The sequence below is a fragment of the Apiospora aurea genome (genome assembly GCF_038362705.1).
Source record: "Apiospora aurea strain CBS 24483 chromosome Unknown utg000001l_segment0_segment0, whole genome shotgun sequence".
NCBI classification, from domain to species: Eukaryota; Fungi; Ascomycota; class Sordariomycetes; order Amphisphaeriales; family Apiosporaceae; genus Apiospora; species Apiospora aurea.
The window spans coordinates 1,784,033-1,803,585 of NW_027117388.1; the positions used below are offsets into that span (position 1 = coordinate 1,784,033).

Consider the following 19,553-nt stretch of genomic DNA (forward strand, 5'->3'; position numbering starts at 1 on the left):
ATTAGCGTGCATTAGCGTGGGGGCTGCCAGCCCAATCAGGCTCTTGTGTTTCTTCTGGCACTTCCCGTTCTTGGAAAGTAAGGTGAACAAGTTGGCTAGAACTAGAGATTCCCCTGAGAGATGAATGAGTTCCCCATGTGCCCGAGGATGTGCACTTTTCTTGTCTGAGAGCTGTAAGCGGGGCCGAATGTCATTGCCATCATTGGATTTTGCCGTTTTGACGCTCAATTTGGATTCCATAAGGTGATATCTCTACGAGTGACTTTATTGCTGCATCTTGAATCCATTCACCAACCATCTCATTACCGATCGTTGCTGCCCCTCGATTGGTATCGTGTAAACAAGGGTAGTTTTAGAAGACCTTTCCATAGTGATATCAAGGTCTATATAAAGAAGAACAGTAAGCATGCGTCCCGTGCCGTTGTGCATATGCCGTAGGTGAGTAAGCGTTAGCCCACTAGTTGCATTCTCGGGGAGCTAAAGCCGCATTGCATTCCAGCTCGTTGGGGGCTCAGCCCCCTTTGTAATGCATGTTGCGACCTCGTAATATTACCAGCTTGGTTATCTTTAGATCTTTCGGCCTGCCATCATGAGAGACGTGCACTTTGAGAGCCTGGTCTCGGATATCGGCGCGCAACTCTCTCGAGATGCGTACCATGGGCATTTCCACACGATGTCTTCATTGCTAGGCGGCCAGAAAAGACGGCAAGGTTTGAGGATACGTGGTCCTCCGCCTGCGAGCCCATTGCGTATATAAGGTCTGCATCCCCTCCCCATCACGACAATTTCTTCACCAGCAATCTGATCCATCATCCAGCAGCAGCAATCATCTGACCTATTCCCAGATCTCTATCGTACTATCTATCGACCCTTCACTTACCGAAACAGTCAACACACCCGCTCTCCAGCATGCTGCCCAACACCCTCAACACCATCCTCCTGCTGGCCCTGACCGTCGCCGCCGCCCCGGCCGCCCCCGAAGCGCACCCTCTCGAGACCCGCGGCGACATCAAAAACTGCGACGACACCAAGACCAAATATGGCGGCACCTACACCGACGGCTCGGGCACCTACGTGAAATCCGACCAGACCTCGCACCCCTGGAAGGGCGGCCGCATCCGCAAGTGCTGGTGGGACTACTTCCTCGTGAGCACTACCGCACAGGAAGACCCGTGGAAGCTGGCGTCGGGCAAACAGTACTGCGCCGCGGGCGGGGACTGCTCCGTCGCGAGCCTGACGGGGTCGCAGACGTGCCAGAGCCGGTCGACGACCATCAGCGCCGACGTGGGCCTCGCGATCGAGGGCTTCTCGATGGGGCTGGGCGTCTCGACGACGGACGAGAAGTCCAAGTGCCACACGGCGTCCGACACGTCGCAGTGCACCTGGCACGACGGCGGCTGCCACGTCGTCTGGACGCAGCAGCAGATGGTCGAGCAGAAGGGGTACCGCCGCCAGCGCTGCAACTGGGGCCACGGCGACGAGACGCAATGCATGAGCGACTGGACGATGCGCACGCCGACGAAGCAGGTCAACTATGGTTGCGGTTCCAAGTGCGAGGATACCAACACCTGCGGCAACACCGACGGGAAGCCCTGCTAGAGGGTGAATCATGATAGTTCACGCTTTCTAGTTGGTTCAAACTGGGAGTAATCTTGGATTCATGATGGTCGGATAGGGGATGAGTAGGTTCAGTGTGGTACTGGGTGCAATGTATATTATTTGGTTTACAAGTAACAAGCCGGCGCTTCGCGTCCCCGTTCTATCAGTAAATCCTAGCGAGTGATACGGCCATGTGCGCCAAGTCCCATCACCATCACTCTTGCCGACATGATCGCCCTCGTCGCCGCCGTCAACTCTTATGTCTTTCCCTCCTTCACTAGCGAGTCCTCGCTAACGCCAGCCTCTTCATACCTCGTAGACGCCGATACTCCTTTCCTTTTACCAGCCACTTACACGGCCCGTCACCTTTTTCTTTCCCGGAACCCTGCTAGTACTGTATTAATAGATATACTTTGATTTTGCTTATTTTTAATTGCTTTATCTTGAGGCACGCGGTTCGGGTTCTTTACGTCGATGAAATTGTTCCTGGTACATAGAGGTTTGGGAATTCGTCGGGTTGGTGGTAGGGTGAGGGACCATTCTGGATCAACTGGACGTTAGTGAACAAGAATATGTATTTGGATCAACCAGCTATAGAGAAGCCAGTAGCCGGCCCGTCTACGCTTTCCCTATGAAGCGCCTCCTTATCCATTACGCAGGAAGGAAGAGACGTTAAATCTCACAAACAAACAAGGTAAGGTGAGGGAGCGTAGCAGAAAGCACCGTAACTTAGAATATCACTTCCAGTAGGAGGTACTGCTCCAGCACTCTCGAATCAAGCGCGTGCTTATAAAATACCTACAATCAAAATACAAACCCACCCTTGAAGGCAGCCATGCCAACTTAATTGTTGACAAAACCAGTGTAGAAGATCATACACCTACCTACCTACCTGCTCAAGTCTCTCAAACATCACCATCCGCCCACCTTCCGGCTCTCTCACCGTAGCTTTCACCGACAAGATAACTACGACTGCGATAGGAATCATCATTGCCTTCGCGAAAATGGCAGGAAAACGGTATCTGTGCCCCAAATGCCCACAGAGCTTCCGCAGAGAGAAAAAGCTCCGACGACACTTGAGTAAAGTCCCTCATCGATACGCTCTCATCTGCCCTTTCCCAATCAAGTCCTGCAAAAAGGTCTTTGCCGACTACGGCACCATGCTGAAACATCTACGAAATGACGTACAAGTTCACAAAGGCCTGGGCCTCGGCGAGATTCACAAGCTCGTGGCCTCCTTGCATGCCGACAAGGAAGCAATCGCCAAGCTGAAACCCCAGCAATGGGTATCGAACCTATTCCGCAGCGCAAACGGTGAGAGCAAGGGAAACGAGGGAGCCAACCGTAAGACCAGCCGTGCCAAGAAAAGTAAGAAGCCGAAGAAGAATTCTGCCGTTGCCAAGGAGGAGAGTGAGCAAGTCAACAACAACCATAACAACAGTAAGCATAGTGTCAAAAGCAGCACACGGGTTTCCTGTAAAGCTAACCTCACCCGTCAGAGCCCCACGGCTTAGTTGCCGACGAACCCATGGATGACGAGGAGGAGTATGGCGGCTACGAGAGCGAACCTGAAGAGTGGTGGATGCGATGAAAGGGATTGCAGATTTCATATACCTACTGTGTCTACATGGAACATTCCTCTTCTTGCCGTTCTTGGGTTTGAGTTCAAATCTGTTCCTTGGAGACTGGATACTCATCGCGAGTTGGACACTGTCAAACAGGATAGTTTTCAACAGGATGGCATCGCATTGAAAGGAGAGATTAGCTGGCATACAATAAATAGAGCCGAGAAACTGAAACTGAAGCAGTAGATCGACCCCCATGACTGTCCATATGTGTCTCTGTGACTTGATAGCAATCCCGCCATGATTACTCACCGGCCGGATTGAAGTTACGGACAGGCAGCGACGAATATTTTGCAACGTGAATCATGCCAAAGTTGACACCAGAATCAACACTGCCGACACTGCGCCGACTTTCCCAACAATACTGTTACGGATTCAACATAACGTATTTGATATGCTAACTTGACTGGTTGAGTCAGCAGATGAATGTGTTTCTAGATCCATGATCAATAGATAGCTTTCGTAGCCATGGTCTAGTAATAGCATTGATAACATTATTTGACAGATTTCTTTGCGACACAACAACTTCATTAACACATTGAACACATCGTACGTTGAAGATTATGTAATGGGGGAACCGTGTCTGAAGACCCTTGGCCAAGAGAACCACGTGGTGGTGCAACACAGACATGTGCAGGTGCAGCACCAACGGCATGGATAAGACCCCTGCTCGCAAACATGGACGTAAGCTTGTTTTTCCGAGTGCGCTCCAGGGTTCTCGAATTTCGAATTTCGAATTTCGAATATTCGAATTCGTTCCTGATATCTCCGAACAGCTGATGGCGGTAGTTGTCCAATGAAGCGGCGATGATTGGGTGCTGGGGAGAGTGGTGATGGGCCGGCCAGCTGGCGAACGGGGCACGCTACGGCGGGTAGTTTGGCGGTAGCGTAATTGTGCCTGGGTGAAACATACCACCCAACACGTCAATTGTCGCCGCATCGAACGAGCTGGATCGATACCCCTAATACTTTGGCTTTTTGGGCCTGCGCGTAGGGCACAATAGTGGACCGCCCTTATTACTCAAGTACAGTCAACCCCTCTGTAGGAACCACAAATACGAATACGAAAGCGATGCCAAGCCTTTCACCGTCGCCCTGGTGCTGGTGCAGTTCATCCCATCCCATCCCATCCCATGGCGACACCTACAACTTACACCGGCCGATGCGAGGCGTCATACGATCGAAATGCCAGATTGAAGCGAATCGTTATCAATCAATCAAATACAAGATAGACATCATGTCCGCTCAACCCATTGGGAAAAGAAGTAGGATGCTACCCAACATCCCTCTGTCTGGCCGCCCTGCATCATCTCCGCCGCGACAATGGACAAAGCCCACGCGCCGCTAATTGTCCTCCATTTCCCTTCGGGGGACTGGCTCGAGGCAAAACTTCTCTCCCTATCACATACCGTCTGGTACACTCTGGGCTTCTTAGTATCGGTCTTTGCCCTGCACATCTTGCGCCAGTTCCTCCCTCGGTCCAAGTCGCAACCCCCCACCGTCTTCCACCTGGTCCCCTACATCGGCAATGCCGTGGCTTACGGCACCAATCCCCGCGCCTTCTACGAGCGCTGCCGCGCCAAGTATGGAGACGTCTTCACCTTCGTCCTCTTCGGAAAGAAGATCACCATGTACCTCGGCATCGAAGGCAACGAGTTCATCCTGAACGGCAAGCTGAAGGATCTCAACGCCGAGGAGATCTACGGGCCCTTGACCACGCCCGTCTTCGGCTCCGACGTCGTCTACGACTGCCCCAACGCCAAGCTCATGGAGCAGAAGAAGTTCATCAAGTTCGGCCTCACCCAGAGGGCGCTCGAGTCGTACGTCCCCTTGATCGAGAAGGAGGTCAAGGACTACCTCCGCACCCACCCCACCCTGCAAGGCGCCAACGGTATCTTTGATGTCTCCGCTGCCATGTCCGAGATCACCCTCTACACTGCCGGCCGTACCCTCCAGGGGGCCGAAGTCCGCAAGAAGCTCACGGCCGAGCTGGCCGACTTGTACCACGACCTCGAGCAGGGCTTCCAGCCGATCAACTTCATCGCACCCTGGTTACCCCTTCCCCAGAACCGCCGGCGAGACAAGGCGCACGAGAAGATGTGCGCCATCTACATGGATGTCATCAACGACCGCCGGAAGAACAACAAAATTGAGAACGAAGACCACGATATGATTGGAAACCTGATGAACTGCACCTACAAGAACGGCCAACCCGTACCCGATAAGGAGATCGCTAAGCTTATGATCACCCTGATGATGGCCGGCCAGCACTCCTCCTCGTCCAGCAGCGCCTGGATCATGCTCCGCCTCGCCTCCCGCCCCGACATCGTTGAGGAGCTGTACCAAGAACAACTCAACAAGCTCAGCAACGGCAGCAGCTCGGACCTGCCGCCGCTGCAGTACGCCGACCTGGACAAGCTGACGCTGATGCAGAACGTGATCAAGGAGACGCTGCGGCTGCACGGCTCCATCCACATCATCATGCGCAAGGTGACGCAGCCGCTGGCCGTACCCGGCACCGACTACGTGATCAAGCCCGACAAGGTGCTCGGCGCGTCGCCGCTCATGACGCACTGCGACCCGGCCTACTTCCCGGACCCGCTGGCCTGGGACCCGCATCGGTGGGACGCGGGGGAGCCAGCAGTGGGGCGTGCGGACCGAGGCCAGCTCCCAGGCCGACACGGCCGACACCGTCGACTACGGCTACGGCCTGACGTCGCGCGGCACCCGCAGCCCGTACCTGCCCTTCGGCGCGGGCCGGCACCGATGCATCGGCGAGAAGTTTGCGTTTGTCAACCTCGAGACCATCGTCGCGACGTTTGTGCGCGAGATGCGCTTCCGTACCTGCGAGGAGTGGGTGGGCGGCGTGCCCGAGACGGACTACAGCTCCATGTTCTCCAAGCCCGAGGCGCCGTCCGTGGTCGAGTGGGAGAGGCGCAACAGCAAGAAGGCCAAGGCGTGAAAAGATCGATCGCTTTTGGTGGTGCGCGCACGCAATGAATGATATGACATAGATGAGCAGGGCTGCTGGGATGTCAGGAACCAACGAGGCACACTAGAAGACTTGGCAACAAGCTACGTATGTGGCTTGGCGAAGAGTAACCCTCCCCAGAAGGCTACCACGGCGGCTTAGGAGCGGGCGTTTTCTTCGCTGAGCTTGAAGATAGCTTGAGCGGGCTTGGTCGTTGCTTGTTGAGCTTCTCTGGTCTTGGTGGTGGATGAGGTCTTATGAGACACCCCTGTTAATAGATAATTAGATATCCAAGACATAACAAGTATTAATATTCGAACATGGCCCTGCGCTTGCTGGCAGTGTTCACACACATTTCAACAGTCTTCTTACCTCAGAACGTCGCACCGTGATCAGCCAGCCATTGTAGTCCCGATGAAGTCATAGGTAACCGTTCATTGATCCTTCAGCTCACCGATTCTCTTTGGTACGACTCTGGGTGAAAATTGAAACGTTTACTGATGGGATCCCTTGGCGCTGACCACCCGGTTTCTTGGACTACGTCGTTCTGGCGTTCGCCAAGGTCAGCCATGGTCGCACGCACCCAACCGCCAAGCGCGCCGAGCACACCGAGCGACCGTAGCGAAGCTGGGCGCGACGGGGATGTCACTTTACCCCCGGAGTCCTACATGTGCCAGTAGATCAGCGAATCCTTCACCACCCATACTGGCCACCCCTTGCCTAGCTTACCCCAGATGAAAGCCCTCTGATATTTTGTGTGGCAGCCTGTAATGACGTCAAACTATTTCGATGAATCAGTTAACAATAAATATACAATCCCCCTTTGATCTATGTAGAAATGGTTAATACATTGTACCATCTTTGAAGACTTTAAGAATTTCAATCTTGTAAGGTATCGGGCCTCGTGTGTCGCATGTGCCTGGTTTTCACACCCGCATGCCGGACCAGCACCCCGAACCCACCTCCTCTGCCATGACCCAACAACAACATCCCGACGGCCCAGGATCGGCCTCCACATCCAGCGAGACGTCTGAAGCGCCGCACCCCTCCCACACGCACACCGACAACAACATCAACGATGAGACAACAGACGGCCTCCCCGGCGCAGACCAGACCGCAGCCCTAAACCCGGGCAAGGAAACCCGTACCGCAGACGGCAAGCGGATCCTCGGTGAAGATGACGCCGAAGACGCCCTCTCCTTCGGCCTGCCAGAGTGGCGCAAGTGGATGATTCTCGTCATTATTCTTTTCATCCAGACCAGCATGAACTCCAACGCCAGCATGTATGGATTCGCCGTCGACGGCCTGGCGGAGAAGTACGAGGTCACGCCCGAGACGGCGCGGCTGGGGCAGATGGCCTTTTTGGTGGCCTACGCCTTTGGATGTGGTGAGTTGTCGATATCTATTTGTTGTTTATCTCCCAGATGCGGTCGCCTCCGAAGGGCCGAATGGTAAAGACAAAAAGGGGCTGACATTGGTGTGACCCCGTCAGAACTCTGGGCCCCCTGGTCCGAAGAAATCGGCCGCTGGCCGACGCAGCAGGCCTCTCTCTTCCTCGTCAACATCTGGCAGATCTCGTCGGCCCTGAGCCCCACGTTCGGCGGCGTCATCGCCAGCCGGATCCTGGGTGGTCTCTCCACCTCGGGCGGCTCCGTCACCCTCGGCGTCATTGCCGACATGTACCGGCCCGAGGACACGGGCTTCCAGTACGCCGTGGCCTTTGTCATCTTGTCCAGTGTCGGCGGGTCCCCGGCCGGCGCCATCATTGGGGGGTTCGTGGGACAGTATCGCTCTGTGGAGTGGATTTTCTGGACACTACTCATCAGTAAGTCTAACTTCATCCAATTGCCCTGCACGTGGAGGCGCTGTGTGCTGATCAGCTATAACAGTGGGCGGTATCGTCCAAGTCACGCATTTCTTCCTGGTGCCCGAGACGAACCCTTTCATTCTCCTCGACCGCGAGGCCAAGAAGCGCCGTAAGAACGGTCCGGAGGTCTACGGTCCCAACGAGGTGAAGCAGAAGCGCTTCTCGCTAAAGGAGACGGGCAAGATCTGGTGGCGACCCTACTTCATGCTGCTCACCGAACCTATCGTCATCTGGCTGTCGCTACTCAGTGGCTTTTCCGACATGCTGGTATTCGTCTTCCTTGAGGCGTTCACGCCCATCTTTGAGCAATATGGATTTGAGACCCATGAGATTGGGCTGGCTTTCATGGGGTGAGTATTAACTCCTGCCCCTTATCCTCGCCGTTGCACTAACACATAACCCCCCTATTAGAACTATCGTTGCCTACATCATCGCCTACTTCACCTACCTCCCCGTAATCTGGCACCACAACAAAACCAGAAAAATCGACCCCGACCGCCTCTCGCCCGAGTCCCGTCTCTGGTGGCTCCTCTGGCTGGCGCCCCTGCTGCCCATCGGCCTCTTCGGCTTCTCCTGGACGAGCTTCGGCCCCGACAAGTCGCACTGGATCGCGCCCATCATCTTCGCCGCCGTCATCGGCATCGCCAACTACGGCGTCTACAAGTCGTCCATCGACTACATGCTCGCCGCCTACGGGCCCTTTGGCGCCTCGGCCACGGGTGGGAACGACTTTGCTCGGGACTTTTTGGCGGGTATCGCGGCGATTTATGCGCATCCTTGTAAGTCGTCACCTACTCACCCACTCGCTGCCAGCTTGGGTCGACAGAGAAAATGGGCTAACGAGAGAACCACTCCAACAGTCTATGAAAGTGTTGGCCCTAAGGAATACCACCTCATCTACCCTTCCACCATTCTTGCGTGCATGGGCGTGATATTCATCATCCCCATCTACGTCTTCTACTGGAAGGGCCCGCAGATCCGGCTCAGGAGCAAGTTCGCCCAGGAGCTGGAGAGGTCTCGCCAGGAGAGGCTCTCGCGGAAGAAGCGCAGAAGATCAAGTGCCGCCGCTGGAGAGAAGTCGTCCATGCAGCAGGCACAGCATGTGGAGGGTGTTTGATCAGTTGCAAACCACAGCTCTGTACAGTAATATATTGCTTTATGACTTCATGACATATAATTTAATACTGCTTGTCTCCTCTGTCATTACTTCTCTCGTGTCGTATCGATTACAAAGAAAACTTTTCTATGTTATATCAGAACTTCTTATATCCAGCACCCTTGACAAAGGTCTGACACCATGGCCCCTGAGTCGCCCCCTTAGCAAGCTCCGTGTACATCTCGCCATGATATCACCATAAGCCGGCGAGCCGTCCGCCTTGCGCTCATCGGCGTAGTAGAACCTGATAGTACCGAATTCGTATTAGCAGCGGCCCATGGCCACAAAGAAAAGACAGTTAAACACTTGTGCTGGGATAAGAGGAGGAAAAAACGTACTTGAACCCCCTATCCTTATACGCCTCCGCCGCGACCTGGATAATGTGCGCCGTCGCCGACTTGCCCACGCCGCTGTCCATCAGGACCCCGATGGGCATGACGTTGGTGCAGTTGCCCGTGAAGATGAAGGTGCGCGCGGCCGAGGCCGGCAGCGCGGCGAGTGCGAGCGCGGCGTGCTTGGCGGCCATGAAGGCGCTCGTCGTGTTGATGGCGAAGTCGCGGGTGAACTGCTCCAGGGGGAGCGCGAGGGGGTCGGCTTTGTCGTTGAGCTTTCCGGAACTGGCTGCAGTAGTAGCACATTAGAGGTTAGTTGTGGGTATAATGCATATATATGTATGTCGATGTTGATAGACAGACACAACCGTACCATTGTAGACCACGACGGACGGTGGCAGGCCGAGCTTGGTCTTCGCCGTGTCGAAGATGGCGGGGATGGATTTGGTGGTAGTGCGTTCTGTTGTCTATGGAGAGAAGCTTGAAGATAAGGCTTAATTATGTATGCCAGAGATGTTGGTATTATATATTCAAAGCCCACACCCAATCCTGAGTATGTGACGCTTGGTCAGCAACAACGTATTGCCTATATTACATATTTCACGGATTGTATCTCAAGCTTCATGGCCCGCAACAGTATGCTTTGCAATCAAACGGTTCCCTGGAGGATTGATAATCAATACCCCCCCCGCCCCAGGCTTTTTACTTGGAGTCGTTGATTGGTGGGATTTTCTGGGTACTGATAGCGCAAAAAAGGGGGCAATTTCCCAATTTGGTAGTATGCCGAACTCATGGGCATTGCAATGCCGACGCCATATCTTTGGTTCGCAACCTTCAGTTGCCATAATATTCTACTTAGCATATTGTCTAAAAGGAGAAGCGCGTCGAAGGAATGAAGGCCCCGGTAGGATAAAACTAGCAGATGATATATCAGAAGGGCATAGCAATGTCCAGAGGGCTCCCGTCAATAAAGGAAGAATTTCACAATCTTCACTGCTTTCAACAGGGGTTGGAGAATACCATAAAATTCATCGTATATTCTTTTTTGCTTAGTTTCCACCGAAGACCAGTAGGCTCTGCACACTGACTCCGCCAAAGCCACGCCGCAGTACCAACTGCCGACCGCGATGTACAAGAAACTCAGCCACGACCAGAACGCTGATATTAGCTTGGCTGACTCCAGCTTCTACTAGCAGCTGCAGCACCGCACAGAGAGTTGCCCCGGAAGCCAACACGTCGTCGACCACGACCACCGATGCACCGCGGGAGACGGCGTCGCGGTCCATCGCAATCCTCCCCCTATTGGCCTCCTCCCCTCTCTGGTTGCCCCTTCCGGCGCTCATCGATGAGATGTAGGACGGCGAAGACTTGGCCACGGACACCGTGGGCGGCGGCAACTTGCCCTCCTCGCGGATCAGCGCCAGGGGGTACGCCGACGCGGGCGGCCAGCGCCGATGCAAACACGAAGCCGCCGGCTTCGCAGGCGGCAATAGTATCTACCTTAGTCCAGTCGCCGTAGTTGAAGTGGTATTGCAAAAGCGATGTGCATAACTCCAGTCCGCCGGTCTGCTGGGCGATTCCGAGCACGTGGCGGAACTCGATGCCGGGTTCGAGGAAGTCCGGTATTGCGCGGACCATATCTCCCAGTTTCTTAAGTTTCTCGGAGAAGTAGGGGAGCAGGTTTCGCTCAGCGAAAGAATCTATCGGCCATTCGTCTTCTCCTGTTGCGTCGTTGTCAAATACGAAAGTGGGTTGAGCACAGGCCAAGGGGGGCTGTCGAAGTCGTCGGGTTCGGGCCATCGTTATCATCATCACAAGAAGCGCTGTCCAAGCAAGATTGCCCACGGCGGATCTGTCGAGTTGCTCTGCTTGCCTGGACACGAACCTCGACCACCCTGCTGTCGGGTACCAGGTGAGCAAAGCCCCCGACCGGCGCCTCGTCTCTCATGCCCGTGATAAGTAACGCATCCATTTCCGAGTTAGCCGCGTTATAAACCACATCCAAGAAGTTCTCCTCGGGCAGTCGAGGCCGTTTCCGCAACTGGTTCTCGTAGAACTCGGTGAGTGCTGGGCGGCGGCACTCCTTGTATGCACGATCGTAGAGCAGGCGGTTCAGATCGGCACCAGAAGTAGCCGCATATTCCCGTTTGATGGCGTCACTAATGCTAGTGACCCGTGCCTTGAGGTTCCGTTGCCGGTTGAAGACACAAGCCCACAGATTGGCACAGTGATCCTTGCCGGCGCCGGATTCGCCCGTGACCAGGACAATGAGCCTGGGCTCCCTCGGCGCCTCATTCAGGATAGGGCAGGTGTACGCCAGCACATTCTGCGGATCGAAAGTTTTCTTGAGACGGGCGAGGCATTGCCTATTTGATCCAAAGGCCTTGATCGCCAGCGGAGCGTCTCGAGGGTCGGGTCCGAGGTCCGCGCCGTAGACTCCGTTGCTCAGGGGTAACAAGGCTTCAACGACACTGGAGACCCAGCGCACAGCGGCCCGAGCTGTTCCGGTCCCATCCTGGCCACGGGGCCAGACGCCAGTCACCTCGCACGCAAAGTCCCAGTCTCGACAGCCGAAAGCAGTGCTATTATCTGCCACGTCGCGGACCGCTCCGCCGCCGTGTAGCAGATGGAGATGGCAGAATAGCGACGGGCGCTTCTCCATGGTGCTGATCAGGATGTTGGCAATCTTCTTTGATCCAATACCTTTCAAGAACACGCATCTCTTGAACAATGAGGTCTTGCCGCCGATGTGTCCGCCGTGCATACCAGACCTATACATCTCTGTTTCAAACAGGCCGATGCCATCCCCTATTTTGAGATCGTTCTCTGGCCCAAGCAGTTCGTGCAGTTGTTGTTGCGTGAGCAGTCGTTGCAGTATCTGTAGCGGTTTCGTACATGGTCACACCCAGATACATCTTGTCGGCCTCCCCGTACAAATACGCATCTGCGGACCAGTTCAAAGGAAGCTCTTTGGCGGCCTCGTCGAACTTGCGGAGCAGGTACGCCGCTTCCGGGTCTTCGTCAAGTGGGACTTTCCAGTCCCGGACAGAGTAGTTTGGGGCTGCGAAAGCTCTGAGGGTGACGCTAAGCACGACGCCGAAGTTGGTTCCCGCCCCTTTTATCGCCCATAGCAGGTCGGCTTCGCTATCTAGTCGAATGGCGCCGGCCGGTTGGTGCCGGACTGGCATACTTCCGACACAGAGAATCTCGCTCTTCGTTGGCTTCATCCCGCGTGACAATGTCTACGTGGTTAAAAGCGTCCATGTCCACCGTCACGGTGTCAGACCAAATGCACTGGCCACCGTGACCCCCGCCGATGATAGTCAGGTTGACGCTATGCTCTGTAGCCCACCGGACGCATTCCTGGATATGTTGAACCTCTGTAGGCCGAATGATAGCAGCAGCCTGACGGAGGCAGGCCTCCCGGTTCTTGACCATACTGTCTCCCGTGACGCATGGTATCTTCGCTGTAAGCTTGGGTAGTGAGACAGCATGCTGCGTAAAGGCCTTCATAACTTCCGGCGTACTGAACATGAGCTTGCCCAGGTGAGCTCCGTCGTCGTGGCGGCCCAAGTCCCGGCACACCTTCCGCCATTCGTACTGGATGGCCCGGCCCATCGCCGTGTCATTCCGTATCGCAGCCCCGGTGACGAAGGCGGTGAAGCTGTCGAGCGTTTCACTGTCGTCGTCTATGCTGAGAAAGGCCTCCGGAAAAGTAGCCGTGCGGTGGGATACCAGGCCGTCGACGTCCAGGGTTTCTTCGCGGTGGAATACCACCAGCAGCCCCTGTGCAGGTAGAGGGACTAGCAGTTCCAGCGCCTTGTCTATGTAGGTTCGCTGAGGGCTCATGCCGTACATGCTGTGGCAGAAGAGAACAAGGTCGTATTTTTCGTTTTGGCCATCTCTGCTATCCAGAAGAAAAGGGCCACGGTGAATGAGGGGTGGGGTCTCCAGTGACGGCAGCGGTGACGATGACTGGGGTATCTGTCCGATCAAATTCCCCAGCCTGGTGGCGAACAGCTCGTTCCGCTCGAAGGCGGTGTATCTCGTGATCTTCTGTCTTTGGTAGCCTGGTAGATATCCCAGCACGCTTTTAAACCAAACCCAATTTCAAAGACGGAAACCCGGTCCCGAGACTTTAGGAGAGGCGCGAGTACGCGACTTAGTTGGGGGATGATGAAATTTTGGTACGTGGACCATCCCGCCGCCCTGGGAGATGCTATCGAGGCCATCGCTATACTGCGCGTCGGAGAGCGGTTGTGTTAAGTGTGGGTCTGTACAATCGGCCCTCTGCTTGAGGGTCTCTATGAGGGAGGTAAGGGAAGCCATTGTGGTTTAGTGTTTGTATGTAGGTATGCTGTTGGTTTTGATACCAAAGGCTGCAGTGACCGAGCCCAGTTTCTTGTTTATGTACAGTTGGGAAAGGGAGAATGTCTGATCGCAAGCATAAATTGAAGTCATTCAGAGTCTTCTGGCGAACCGTTCCATGCATTCATTTACCAGTTTTCTTGAAAATCACATCCATTGGTCGTATGTATTATTCACCGCCATGATTGTTCATCAAGATACAAACCTGGACAGTCACTATAACGCATTTGTCTGGCACCTGGCTATCAAGCAGCTCAGCAATGACTCTGGGAACTTGCTTGTAAGCCACTTTCAGATGGGCAAGACGCAAGGGCAGTCACCTAGCATGAATGGCAAGGAAGAAAGTGTGAGTCGACCCCTATGACGGGGGGTTAACAGCGCTTCTAGAGCTGTGGCAGTGGAGGCGAGCATGCTTGCCGACGGACAGCTCTGAGGCCAAGCCAGCAAGACCGGAGCTAAGCACCAACCCAATTTGGCAGAGCACAAGGTAGGGACCGTGACGGCGATATCTTGGTCTTGGTTCACGTTGATATTGACTCATTGGCATCTGTCTTCTAGGAGTGCATGATGACAACCATCTCGAGCTGGGAATATTCGTCAATCAATCACCAATTCAGAGTAGAGTCATCCGGCCGCCAACCGCAGGGATAATCGATCTTCATATTACGGTGCCAATATCATATGGAGCAGTCAGGCCAGCCGCCGTTCCAAAAAGTTATTGGTGCAGCTGAAATGGGATTTACAGAGCTATTGACTAGCGCAGCCAGCCACAGCGACAGTTCTAGCAACCCAGTATCCCCAAATTCGACTAGTATGCCTCCTGGCGTTGAAGCTAAGAGCTGCCTCTATACCGGAAGCTGGGTAGTCTTCTAGACCAAAGGCACCGGCTATGTTGACGATAATCAAACTAGAAAAAGTGGTTGTACAAGAAGGAGCGAATCGCTCCCATGACCCGGCAGTCGGGCTTGCTCTTGCGGCTCCCGTTGTCGGTTGTCTCACTCACCACAGTCAATCGTTATCGACCTGACATTCGTTTGCCAAAATGAAACACTCTTTTACCCGGCTACTGTTGGCCAGCTCCTTGGGCGGAGCGGCCATGGCGGCCATGGCAGCCATCCCCTGCTCCTGCAAGAACAAATGCGCCCTGTCCGTATTGAACGCAGCAGACCAGGGCGCCACCGAGTTCTGCCAAGGCACTTCGCTGTCGCCCGTCACAGACATAACCCAATTGCCGCTTTTTGCTAGCCCCTGTGCCGACTTCAAGGACTTTTCCGCGCAGGTCGGCCACGCCTGCGCGTGCTTGCAGAAGGTGAGCGCGTCGGCCTCGTCGACGTGCAGCTACCTGACGCCTACCGCGGGCGGGACTACCTGCGCAGCCACAACGGCCACGGTGTACGTGACCAGCACGAGCAGTTGCTCTGCTTCGGCGACGCCGAACTCGGACCCAACAAGCTGCCCTTCGGCAGCGACCATCACGGAGACGTCGACGGCCATCAGCATCGTCAGCTCAGTATCGACCCTGGTGTCGGAGTCCACCGTCACAGCCACGCCGTCTCCGATTGTGAGCACGACCGTCGTTAGCTCCGTCACGACCGAGACTGTTACGGCCGCCACTACCGCCGCCCCCACCGCCATCCCACAGCATGGCTCGTGTCTGAGGCCAATTCAAAACGGCAACTTCGAGGATGGCCCATCCGATTCGGACCGATTCAGCAACCGCCTGTACCCTTGGGTCACTTATTCCAACAGCGAGCAACCCTACTATTACATCGTACCGGCGCCCGGCCAGGGACGTGGAGGCAGCAATGCGCCGAGCCTTTCCTTCAATCAAGATACGGCGCCGGGCCCTGTGTACCAGTACTCGATCGGGCTCGAGCAGTACGTCACGGGCTGCTACGACCGCCCCGACGTCGGGTACAGCGTCGCCGGCTACTTCAAGGCGGCCGACGGGGCCGTGTCCTTGCAGGTCGACCTCAGCGGCTGCCAGCGCCTCGGCGCCTGCCAGACCAGCTCGTTCCAGCCCTCCCTGGGCGCCCCCGACGCGGCCGGATGGCGGTACTTCGAGACGAACGTTTGGAGGCCCGGGCAGACCAACTTGCCCATGCTCGTTACGCTACGGAGCCGTGTAGACGTCAATGCCAGGATAGACGTATACAATATGTACTTCGACGATATCGTGATGAAGACATACTTCTCGGACGGCACCCTCATTAGCTCATCGTAGGGTGGGTAGAAGACGGCAAGGAAGGCAGCAGCGCGGACAGCTACCTAACTTGGACCAGCTTCATGGCTCTGCATAGGTAGGGTGGCGCCAGAGAAGTGCAAACACTACCTAGTTTTGTGTGTGCATGTATGTATGATAGGTAACCAATAATTCCATATATTGTCGCACTTGATCACCGACATCATCTCCATGTTCTTTTTGGCAAACGATGACCGATTGTGGCAGGAAAGCCAGCTTTGCAGACATGAGAGGGCGACAGGGAGAAGAAAAAGCCGAGACTTGAGGAAACGTAGCCACTACAAACTTGGGCGTTGACCCCGGCAAACTTTTACCCCATGTTTCGGACCTTGCTCCTTTGCGGTTGGCTGCCAACCATCATCAATGATCCATTTTTGCAATCTGGATGCATTCCTTAGCGGGAGATCCTTTCTGGTTGACTCGAATCCGCTGCAGTGTGCTTTTGTGTGATTGTAAGAAGAGACATCGACAGAAGAGACATCGACACGACCAGTTCGGTGGCTTCAATTGGTTTCGCTCGGTTCTCGTGCAAGTTAGGTAGCGCTGGTGCAGCACGAACAAAACCTTCAATCCTCTGTGGCCGGTTACAGCTACAGCCCACAGCTACACAGGGAGCCAGTCGGAGGTCCTAAGCTGCATTGCATCCCACAAGGATGCATATTTTCCGAAACTTCAGTGTTGACATCACATCACAGCTTCCAAAATACCAGAATCCAAATATCGTTCCCCGTTTGCAGGACCACACCACCCTCGGCGAAAAGGGCCAAGACGGGTTACGGCAACTGGCGAACTGGACGCGCGTGCCCTGTAGTCCACAGCGGATAACTTAGCCGTCAGGTCTTAGCGGCACGTCCCAGGCCCCAGGGCCCGTAGCCCGTTCTAGAGCACCGAAAGGGAGGAATGGCGAGAAAGAATGCCGTCATGCCACTTTGGCTCAATTGAGACTTCTCTTTTTTTTTTTGCCGGGCGCCCATAGGCTGAGGAGGAATTGGTCCGGCGGCTAGCCTCCAGGGCTGGGTTCCAGGGCTGATGAGTAAGGATGTAAGATGAGCTGTCCACCGGGTGAAACAAGGGTGGTTCAAGCTTTGCCAAGTTTTTTGGTCGCTATGACGTGGGTGACGGCAAGCCCACAAGCCAACGAAAACCCAATTGCTGCAGTTTGCTACACCCCCCGCCCGACGCTGGCAGGCTGGGGAAAGGACGGCGCTAGAACGCAACTCGCATCGCGCAGAATAATTAAACCTGGTGACTATTGATCTCGATTCCGCATGTCCCAGTGTTACCCGACAGGCCCTGGCCAAAATGGGATTGCGATAATGGTGCCGGCAGCCGAGATTTCTCAAACGCTGTCCAGAACGAGCCATGATGATCTTAAGCGGCAGTGACGTCAAAGACGCTAAAGCCACTGGCTCCTTGCCGCGTGCAAGCTCTGCTCTGCTGGAGAGTTTGCAGCCAGTGGCTTATATCTTCGGGGCACCGCAGCTGCGTTTTCCTCGTGCCTTTCCTGCTTGTGAACCATCCAGCATCATCACAGGACCTCACCTCAGACCTGTTCAACTCTGTTCTACCTAGCTATCTTCGAGATCAGCTAGCCAGAGGCTACTCTCTGCCTCGTTGCGTCGTTCCGTCGTTCCGCCCTTTCGAAGCCCTCACTCAAGAAGGAAGACACCGAAAAGATGGGTCTCTTCAACAAGCAGACGCGCCAGGAGCCGGCGCAGCCCCGAGCTGCCAAGCCCAAGCGCGGTGGCCTCTTCGGCGGTGGCAAGAAGAACAAGACCGCCACCCACGCCGGCGCCTCTTACACCATGGCCCAGCGCCCCACCTTCGGCCAGTGGCTGAAGCACACCTGGCTCGACATCCTCACCATGGCCGCCATGGGTGCCCTCGGTCTCGGTGTCTACATGGCCCACCCTGCCCCGACCCGCTCCTTCGCCGTGCAGTTCTCCGACGGCGAGGTCGTCCATCCCGAATTCGCCTACCCCCTGCGCAAGGAGATCATCCCCATTGTCGCCGCCGCGCTGCTCGCCGCCTTCATCCCCATTATCGTCATCCTCATCTGCCAGATCCGCATCCGCTCGTTCTGGGACGTCAACAACGCCGTCATCGGCCTGCTGTACTCGCTCATCACCGCCGCCGTCTTCCAGGTCTTCATCAAGTGGCTCATCGGCGGCCTGCGCCCGCACTTCCTCGACGTCTGCAAGCCCGACATCAGCCGCGCCAGCAATGCGCCCGGCGTCAAGGGCGCCGGCTACAACGGTGCCGGCTTCACGGGCATCTACTACACCTCGGAGATCTGCACGGGCGACCCCAAGGAGATCAACGACTCGCTCGAGTCTATGCCTTCCGGTCACACCACCGCGGCCTTCGCCGGCTTCGTCTACCTGTACCTCTACCTCAACGCCAAGCTCAAGGTCTTCTCCAACTACCACCCCGCCATGTGGAAGCTGATCGCCATCTACGCGCCGCTTCTGGGAGCTTGCCTGATTGGTGGTGCCTTGACTATTGACGAGTACCACAACGTAAGTCTCGAACCACCTTCCTCCATTATCTCCTTCACATTATGCACATAAGCTAACTTCAATTGACATGTAGTGGTATGATGTCCTCGCTGGAGCCATCATCGGAACCGTCATGGCTTTCTCTGCTTACCGCATGGTGTACGCCGCCGTCTGGGATTTCCGCTTCAACCACATCCCCTTGAACCGCGGTACCCCCTTCTCATACTCTGGCGGATCTGAGCTCGCTCATGCCATGTTCACCCGCAAGGCCGGCTGGGGCAGCGGTGCCATGGGCGCCCACGGCGGTGACAAGCACCTCGGTGGTGAGGGCTACGGCTTCCACCACGACGCCGCCTACAACAACGGTACCGGCATGGCGCATTCGCGCAAGCCCGTCGGCCATGGTGTTGGTGCTGGCAATGGCGTCGGCCATGCTCCCGCCACCCATGGTGATAACATGGTCTAACTGACCGCGAACTCGTCGCACGCGCTTTGGAAATAATAGCGTTGCCGAGTTCCGAATGTGCCTTCACTGCTGGATGTAGCTCTTCACGCGATAGAAGAAGAAGTTTGGCAGCGGAGGGCACGAGTTTTAACGAAAATCACGAGACAAAGCCTAATGGAGTTAGGTGTTTGCAGGTTATGAAGGAGAGCACATTTTCTAGAAGATACCCGAATATTGTAATAATAATATGACTTTTCAATATGCACTATTCAATGTTCCTCGTTGATTCTGCTGCAACTTGATGTTTTCCTTACTGTGGGGCTGGACATTGCTGCCTGCTGGTTTTGGCGGCGTGTTCTGCTGTGCCGCTTCGAGTGTTGTTTCGCATTCAGTCACCGCCACGAAGATGATTCTCTATGAAGTATATCTGCTGGCTTCACTAACTAAAAT

At 55.2% G+C, this 19,553-nt stretch overlaps 9 protein-coding genes across 9 annotated transcripts; 5 read left to right on the top strand and 4 right to left on the bottom strand.

Moving 5' to 3' along the window:
• Positions 1–909: 909 nt before the first annotated feature.
• On the top strand, positions 910–1,599 carry PG986_000557 (uncharacterized protein; the record flags this gene model as incomplete). The annotated part of the gene is made up of 1 exon (XM_066836779.1): positions 910–1,599. One exon carries the CDS (start codon positions 910–912, stop codon positions 1,597–1,599), a length of 690 nt encoding a protein of 229 aa, XP_066705672.1.
• A 228-nt stretch (positions 1,600–1,827) lies between these two features.
• PG986_000558 (uncharacterized protein) lies at positions 1,828–3,190 on the top strand (the record flags this gene model as incomplete). The annotated part of the gene is made up of 3 exons (XM_066836780.1): positions 1,828–1,990; positions 2,581–3,039; positions 3,099–3,190. The coding sequence occupies 3 exons, from the start codon at positions 1,828–1,830 to the stop codon at positions 3,188–3,190; spliced, it is 714 nt and encodes a 237-aa protein (XP_066705673.1).
• Positions 3,191–4,547: 1,357 nt separating this feature from the next.
• On the top strand, positions 4,548–6,186 carry PG986_000559 (Cyp51A; the record flags this gene model as incomplete). Its single annotated transcript, XM_066836781.1, has 2 exons — positions 4,548–5,845; positions 5,892–6,186. The coding sequence occupies 2 exons, from the start codon at positions 4,548–4,550 to the stop codon at positions 6,184–6,186; spliced, it is 1,593 nt and encodes a 530-aa protein (XP_066705674.1).
• Positions 6,187–7,131: 945 nt separating this feature from the next.
• PG986_000560 (MFS transporter) lies at positions 7,132–9,179 on the top strand (the record flags this gene model as incomplete). Its single annotated transcript, XM_066836782.1, has 5 exons — positions 7,132–7,582; positions 7,688–8,020; positions 8,085–8,412; positions 8,474–8,841; positions 8,923–9,179. The coding sequence occupies 5 exons, from the start codon at positions 7,132–7,134 to the stop codon at positions 9,177–9,179; spliced, it is 1,737 nt and encodes a 578-aa protein (XP_066705675.1).
• A 337-nt stretch (positions 9,180–9,516) lies between these two features.
• PG986_000561 (glucose 1-dehydrogenase) lies at positions 9,517–10,175 on the bottom strand (the record flags this gene model as incomplete). Its single annotated transcript, XM_066836783.1, has 4 exons — positions 9,517–9,529; positions 9,557–9,839; positions 9,924–10,017; positions 10,146–10,175. The coding sequence occupies 4 exons, from the start codon at positions 10,173–10,175 to the stop codon at positions 9,517–9,519; spliced, it is 420 nt and encodes a 139-aa protein (XP_066705676.1).
• Positions 10,176–10,849: 674 nt separating this feature from the next.
• PG986_000562 (uncharacterized protein) lies at positions 10,850–13,408 on the bottom strand (the record flags this gene model as incomplete). Its single annotated transcript, XM_066836784.1, has 4 exons — positions 10,850–11,323; positions 11,436–12,358; positions 12,456–12,694; positions 12,741–13,408. The coding sequence occupies 4 exons, from the start codon at positions 13,406–13,408 to the stop codon at positions 10,850–10,852; spliced, it is 2,304 nt and encodes a 767-aa protein (XP_066705677.1).
• Positions 13,409–14,926: 1,518 nt separating this feature from the next.
• Positions 14,927–15,418, bottom strand: PG986_000563 (uncharacterized protein; the record flags this gene model as incomplete). Its single annotated transcript, XM_066836785.1, has 2 exons — positions 14,927–15,217; positions 15,272–15,418. The coding sequence occupies 2 exons, from the start codon at positions 15,416–15,418 to the stop codon at positions 14,927–14,929; spliced, it is 438 nt and encodes a 145-aa protein (XP_066705678.1).
• Positions 15,419–15,425: 7 nt separating this feature from the next.
• Positions 15,426–16,206, bottom strand: PG986_000564 (uncharacterized protein; the record flags this gene model as incomplete). The annotated part of the gene is made up of 2 exons (XM_066836786.1): positions 15,426–16,031; positions 16,192–16,206. The coding sequence occupies 2 exons, from the start codon at positions 16,204–16,206 to the stop codon at positions 15,426–15,428; spliced, it is 621 nt and encodes a 206-aa protein (XP_066705679.1).
• Positions 16,207–17,836: 1,630 nt separating this feature from the next.
• Positions 17,837–19,124, top strand: PG986_000565 (uncharacterized protein; the record flags this gene model as incomplete). The annotated part of the gene is made up of 2 exons (XM_066836787.1): positions 17,837–18,679; positions 18,753–19,124. The coding sequence occupies 2 exons, from the start codon at positions 17,837–17,839 to the stop codon at positions 19,122–19,124; spliced, it is 1,215 nt and encodes a 404-aa protein (XP_066705680.1).
• Between the last annotated feature and the right edge of the window lie 429 nt (positions 19,125–19,553).